The sequence below is a fragment of the Polyodon spathula genome, chromosome 54 (assembly GCF_017654505.1).
Source record: "Polyodon spathula isolate WHYD16114869_AA chromosome 54, ASM1765450v1, whole genome shotgun sequence".
In the NCBI taxonomy this organism is placed as follows: Eukaryota; Metazoa; Chordata; class Actinopteri; order Acipenseriformes; family Polyodontidae; genus Polyodon; species Polyodon spathula.
Window position 1 is genome coordinate 1,092,803 of NC_054587.1, and position 6,939 is coordinate 1,099,741.

General features: G+C 49.0%; 1 protein-coding gene across 1 annotated transcript in view; it reads right to left on the minus strand.

Annotated features, from left to right (window-relative positions):
* Nucleotides 1–619: 619 nt before the first annotated feature.
* The window catches only part of LOC121307279 (zinc finger protein 665-like), an 8,366-nt gene continuing 2,046 nt past the window's right edge, over nucleotides 620–6,939 (minus strand). Inside the window, exon 3 of the mRNA XM_041239458.1 lies at nucleotides 620–4,062. Within this exon, the coding sequence (XP_041095392.1) occupies nucleotides 855–4,055 (3,201 nt within the window). The 5' untranslated portion in view covers nucleotides 4,056–4,062 and the 3' untranslated portion in view covers nucleotides 620–854. The remainder of the gene's footprint in view (nucleotides 4,063–6,939) is intronic.

Sequence of the window (6,939 nt, forward strand, 5' to 3'; positions counted from 1 at the left end):
GCCGCTAACCTGCCCTCTGCAGCACTATGCCCCCTAGCGGATGCAACGATGTACTTCCAAAAATGAACTCAAATATCAGCTTGATTTCTGTAAAAACTACAATATATCCTACTCGGTTATTTTTTTTTTCTCACTGCAACTTGCAATTTCTCTGAAACTAAATCTTCTCATAGATAGTTAAGCAAGCACACTGTTTTGATTTGTACGGGAATTACAAATGAACTAAAAACAAAACCATCTATAAAGAACTTCAGAAGGACCGCTGTTCTGTAGGGAGCTTATCTTGGACTTTCTTTCAGAACTGTACCATAAAATAAAACGTGCTTACTATGTGTGTGTGTGTATTAGTTTGTAATGCACGTGCTAGATTGAGGCTCCCGTCTCTTCGGGGGTGTTACCTGTACATAGTGTTGCACATTTATTTGTTTACTGTCTGTTTTTTTTTAGTAGGGTGAGAAAAAATCCCTTCATGTTTCTTTATTTTAGCTGATATATGACTGAGGCTTCAATACAAGGCCAAATAAAATGGTTATATATATATATATATATATATATATATATATATATATATATATATATATATATATATATATATAATATCAATGCCAAGATTTCAATGGATAATTTCCCTCCCTCTATAAACTCTGAATTTGTGCAGTCCCCTCCCTCTTGATATGAAGCTCTTCTCTCCTCCCTCTCAATCTGAAACATTTCTCTCCTTTCCCCCATCCTCCCTCTCTCCCTCCCCCAGTCCTTCTCCTGCTCTCCCTCAAGTGGTAGGGTGAGATGAAGCGCTTCTCTCCTCCTCTCCCCCAGCCCGCCTCTCCCCAGTCGCCCTCTCCCCTCCAGTCTCTCTAAGCCTTCACCTTGTGCACGTCTTTGATGTGCCTGCTTAGGTGGTAGGGCGAGATGAAGCTCTTCTCGCACTGCCCGCAGTGGAAGGGCTTCTCGTCGGCGTGCAGCAGGCGGTGGTATTTCAGGTAGGACTCCTGCTTGAAGCTCTTCCCACAGAGCTCGCACTCGTAGGGCTTCTCACCTGTGTGCACCAGCAGGTGGCGCCGGAGCTCGCGGGGGCTGCGGAACCGCTTGGGGCACTGGGGGCAGGCGTGCCTCTTGCGCGGGTCGGGTTCGGGCTCGGGGGCCTGCCGGCGACGCTCGTGGACCAGCCGGTGCCTCTGCAGCGCCCCCTGAAAGCGGAAGGTCTTGGCGCAGAGCGGACAGGCGAAGGGGCGCGCCTCACTGTGCACCCGGCTGTGCAGGCGCAGGAGGCAGGCTGTGCGGAAGCGCTTGGGGCAGGAGGCGCAGTGAAAGGGCTTCTCGCCCGTGTGGATGGGGAAGTGCCGGCGCAGCGTGGAGGAGCTGGAGAAGGTCTTCCCGCACTCGCTGCACAGGCACGCCTCCCTGCCTGGCTCTTTTGGTTTCTTGGGGCGTGGGCAGGAGTGCGACCGGAGCTCCTCCGGCGCGGGGAAGGCAAGGCGGCAGTCGGGGCAGCAGTAGAGGCTCCCAGAACCCGCCCCGCCAGCCCTCTCGATGGCCTCCTCGAGCCGCGAGGCGCGCTGGTGCCTCCTCTTGTGCTTGCGCAGGCTGGAGGCCAGGCCGTAGCAGCGGTGGCACACGTCGCACCCGTAGGGGGTCCCCTCGCGGTGCGTCTCGAGATGCGCCTTCAGGTAGCGCGCGCTCCCGAAGGCCTTCCCGCACAGCCCGCAGGGGAAGGGCCTCTCGTTACGGTGCGTCAGGCCGTGGCGTGCCAGGGCGCTCTTCGTGGAGAAGCTCTTGGGGCACTCGTGGCAGGAGTGGGGGCGCGTGCCGGCGTGCAGCATGAAGTGGCGTTCCAGCTCCCAGCGCTGCCGGAAAGCCTTGCCACAGAGATCGCAGGGATGAGGGCGGGGCCGGGCAGGGGGGCCCTCCCCTTCCCCGTGCGCCAGGCTGCGGTGTTTCTTGAGGTTGCTGGCGGTGCTGAAGGTCTTGGGGCAGTCGGCACAGGGGTGGAGGCTGAAGAGGGTCGGTGACGAGGTGGGGATGGATGCCGACGAGGAGGGTTCGGTCTCATTCCCCAGCTTGTGCATGCGTCGCACGTGTCGTTGCAGGTTGCTCCACAGGGAGAAGCGGCTCTCGCAGACGGGGCACTGGTGCGTCCGCTCCCCAGTGTGCACCACCTGGTGGTGCAGCAGCCCGGTGGAGTCCCAGAAGCCCTTCTGCCAGAGCGGGCAGACGTAGGGTTTGTCCCCGGAGTGAGTGCGCAGGTGCGAGGAAAGGTTAAAGGAGTGCTTGAAGGTCTTAGGGCAGCGCGAGCAGGGGAAGGGCTTGGCCACCGTGTGCCGCGCAAAGTGGCGCTTCAGACCGGACTTGAAACGGAAGGTCTGCTCGCACACGGAGCAGTGGAACAGCTCCTCCTTGCTGGGGCCCTCGGGGGAGGCTTCGGTTTCAGGGTCGGAGGTTCTCCGATTTTTTTCGGTTCTCCGTCGGTCTGGTTTTTTTTCTGGCTCCTCTCCTTCCTCGTCTTCTTCTAAATCCTCATCAAATTCTGAAATCTCCCCCTCCTCCTCCTCCTCCTCCCCTTCAGAAAAGGCTTCATCCCCCTTTCCACCCTCCTCCTCCTCCTCCTCCTGCTGCTGCTTTTCCTCCTGACCCAGCTCATTAATGAAAACTGATTCCTTCTCTTCCTCCAGTCCTTCCAAATCCTTTCCTCCTCCTTCTTCCTCCTCCTCCATCTTGACAAATTCCCTATCGATGACTCTACAACAAGCTTTTGGCCTTTCCGATTTCACCGAAAAGCCTGTCTCCAATTTCTCCATCCCATCTAAATCTTCTGTATTATTATGGCCATCTTCATTATTTTCTGACTTCACTGAGGACTTACTGTCCTGCGAGTTCTGGCATCCGGACAAGATCCTAGGGACCACTTTTACAACCCTGTTGGAGAAGCTGTCGGACGCTAGTCTCTCTCCCTGTAGTTTTCTGCTTGGTCTGGCTGAGGAGATCAGCAGCATCTTATTTTTATGTGCCTTTACTCCTGTGCTGTCCTCCGTGGGATCATGGCCCCTTTCCTCCTCTATATCGTCCCTCTCTCCCTTTATCTGCAGGTGGTTTGAAGGATGCGCCATTCCGAACTCGTTTATAAAACACGTCTCCTCCTCCCCTCTCTCCATCCCGTCACCTCTGGGAAATCTGTTCAGGTTTTTGACGGCCACGCGGCTCTGCAGCTTGCTGCTCCCGAAAGCAGCGACGTTCGTGGAACACTTGGAAGGAAAGGGAAGCTTAGTTTTTTTATTACGATTTGATTTGACAAGTTTCCCTGGAAAGAAAGCCCCTTTGCCAGCGATCAGGCTGGAGAAGTAGTCCGCCGTCTTGCGTTTGTTGTAGTGGACGTGCGGACCGTGCTCGTCAATAGAACCATCTCCTAGAAACTCCCCCTTCACCCCCTCCTCTTCATCCTCCTCCTCCAAATATTCCAGCTCCCTCACATCCCCGGGGTCCCCCAAATCCTCCGATTCCGAACCTTCCAATTCCAACCCCAGCTCGGAAAGCTTGACCCCCGTTCCCGGGATTAAGATCCTGCGCTCAAAGTTTGGGAATTGAGTCTCTGTCTCGTCGTCTTTCTTCCAGAGCTTCGACTTCATGATCCTGTCGTTCAGGAAAAGCCTGACCTCTCCGGATTTCCTGTCCTGTTGCTCGTGGTCTTCTTCTAAATCCTCTCCTACCAAATCATCTTTTAGATCATCCTCGGTCTCTTCCTCTCCCTCGATATCTGAGTCGGAATCGCTTCCCAGATCCTGACGAATGCTGAACTGGTCGATGAAACTGGCTCCGAATTTTCTGCAACGTTTCTTTTCGAATTTCTGTCTGCCGGTCTCTGATCTGTGCCTCCTTCTGTAACCCTGGTCTCCGAGGTTTTGGAATTTGGACATTCCGATTTTTGGGAACAGCGAGCGTCTCTTTCCCCTTCCTGCTACTGTGAGTGATTCTTCTTCTGCTTCCTGCTGTTGGTGCCCTGTCGGGGTTCCTCCCCCCGGGTTTGGGGAGACGAGGGCAGATAGGCTCCAGCCAGAATCCATTTCAGATCTACAAGAAAACAGAAGCAGCCTGTCAGTGACATCCATTCCCCTTCTTCACGGCTGGACATTCAAAAGAGCGATCAGTACGAGCATGACGTGTATAAACAGCATGTACAGAACAGTGGAAAATAAGAAACAGCAAAAGAGCTTAATGGAGATTGGGTGAGTGGTGTAGAAGACCTTCCAAATATGTCCAGAGCTTGAGTAAATGAAAGCCGCAGAAAGAAGCAATGATATATTTAATATTTACTTATAGCAATGCGCTGGGCTACAGAGGCAAGCTTTGTGTGGTTAATGGGTTTGTTCAGACCATGCAAGATACATGATAGATTATACAACTGGTAATTTTCCAAAAGATTAACAATTTCCAAATGATTACACACCATCCCTAATTATATATATATGGAATTACAGCCTTCTATATCTATAGGTGTGATTCCATCAATGGTTGATTTCTGATATAAGACAGACAGACAGACAGACAGACAGACAGTGCGAGTGTCTCTGCTATACCACTGCGGAGTCCTGGGTTCAGATACTGGGAAAGGCCTGCACTGGGTTACTCTACTGGGAGAGAGAGACAGCTGTCAATCAAAGACATGCAACTCAGTGATCAGACCAGGGTTGACCACACAGCAGAATAAAAAAAGGCAATGCCCAGTTTAAACAGTATATTACAAAACGGAGCACAGAGTTCCTTTAACCCTTTAAGACCATACTGACGTGTCTTTCTGGGCCCGGGATCAGGTAAACGCGGTAGAAAACGTGATTCCTTGTACCGACTTACTGGGCCACCATATTTTGCCTCACAGCTTGGAAACGCATTTCATTTGATAGGGAAGGGGCTGAATGTCTCTCCCTGGGCGTTTTTTGATCTTTGTGTGACGTCACTGAGAGGCGCATTTCAATTTTAATGGGCGGGGGAAAGTTTTCAGCGGAACGCAGAAAGAAAACATCAAGGAACTTGTTTACAGCTAAGAAAAACAGGAAAACACCGTTAATCCAATGTATTTGACTTCTAATTACATTAGAACATGTATTCTGATAAAAAAAAAAAAAAAAATTAAAAAAGATCCTACTGTTAAAAATGTCCTTAATCTCTGGGAAAGAACCTTTAATGTTATCTTTCAAACTATGTTAAATCATGTTCTGGAATATACATAAACAGAGTATCAACGTATTCTACCTTTTTTCTGCTTGATGAAAGAAAATCCATATCAAGGTAGACCAAGCCTGCATTCCTCACTGTCCTATACATCCAATCTATTTACCATTTAGTACAGTGAATAAAGTTATTATGTATATATAAAACACTGAAAATCGTTTTTGCCGTCAGCTGCAATACAGCCTCCAGTTTGAACGACGGGTTGAAGAAATAAAACGGCGAGATGCAAACGACTGCTTTCAGCAACGTTATTTCAGTATATCACAGTAACACACAGCACGGGGCTCCTGGACTCTAACAAAGCCAGAAAGGAGGCTTTCAATACAGTTTACGAACACAACGTGGGCCGCTGTAACACATCTATCTGCAAACACTGAAAAAAAAAAATCAATTTAGGGCTTAAATACTGAAATATAAACAGACGAACCTGCACTCAAATCCTAATTAAAAAATATAAAAGTCATCTGTATTGTATTCTTTAACAATCATTTCACAAAGCAGTTCTGCTTTTGTGTAGGAGCTAAATGAATTGAAGAACAGCTCCATGGAAGCAGAAGCTTCGTCTTCAGTATTGAGGTATTACTGGAAATGCCCAGGAAGCATCATAATGAAGCCTGTAGGCAACCAGGCCACAGAGGGAATTCTGAGCAAACCGCATTGCTCGTGGAATAATGAGGACCACATTCCTGTTCACTAGCAACAAACACTAGTGCTGCAAAGATCACAAGAAAAAAACCCAGAAAAAACACACATTTTTTTTCCAATGTATACATTTTCTAATAGCATGAGAGGGCTACCGTCCTGCGAACCCTCCTCGTTATGTTAAACCACCAGACGACAAAGCCCTCTTCTTCAGGTCCTACTGCTTAATTAAAATCGAATTTTCATGCATTTACTTTTCCATGCACTGGTGTTTTGCTTCAATCATTCTGCGTGCTCCTTCAGTACCGAGGTCTTATTTTAAACCTGCCTTTGTCTGGAGAACCCTAACTGCCAGGCTTGGAACAGCCTTCCTCGGATCTTTCACAGCCCCGCCTTCTCTACATTTACGTGGACTTGACGGGGCCGACAGTTGGAAGGTCACTCGGTCACGTGTGTAAAGAAGGCGGGACGTACACATGAACAGGGTGGACCGTCTGCAAGGCCTGCTAGCTTTCTAAGGGAGCTGAGGGCTCATTTCAAAAGCAGAAGTTTTTTATTTATTTTTTATTTTTATTTTTATTTTTTACGGAAACTGGAAAAATTATTTTTGAAATGGACAAGAACCGGGTCTTAGCTCTTCCAGCAATGAAGAAAAAAATAATGCATCATCTGCTCGGTATGGAGGCACCTTCAGTGCAAAGGCCAGCTGACAATTAACCCTTCGCTGCCGGAAAAGTTTAAAATCAATCGTATATGATCGATGACCTTTCATGTCACATCTCGGCCTTCCAATCTTTTTTTTTTTTTTCTTGCGTGGGTCATAGCTGTGGCAATGCTTGTTCCATTTCCCATCCCTGCTCTAGTGGGCATGTGTGGGGCACCCAAGTGTTAAGTCCTGTAATGAAATAGCCAATGCCAGCAAGTATGGTATTTTACCTACTCCACCCTGGGAGTTGAAAGGGCAGGCAGTCAGTGTCTGTGTCCCCCACAGTTATCTCCTTGTTTGCTTTTTAATTCAGCGTGATCACACACTGTCTTTTTCATTCCTAATAAAGTAGCTGGACTCTGTTTTACACA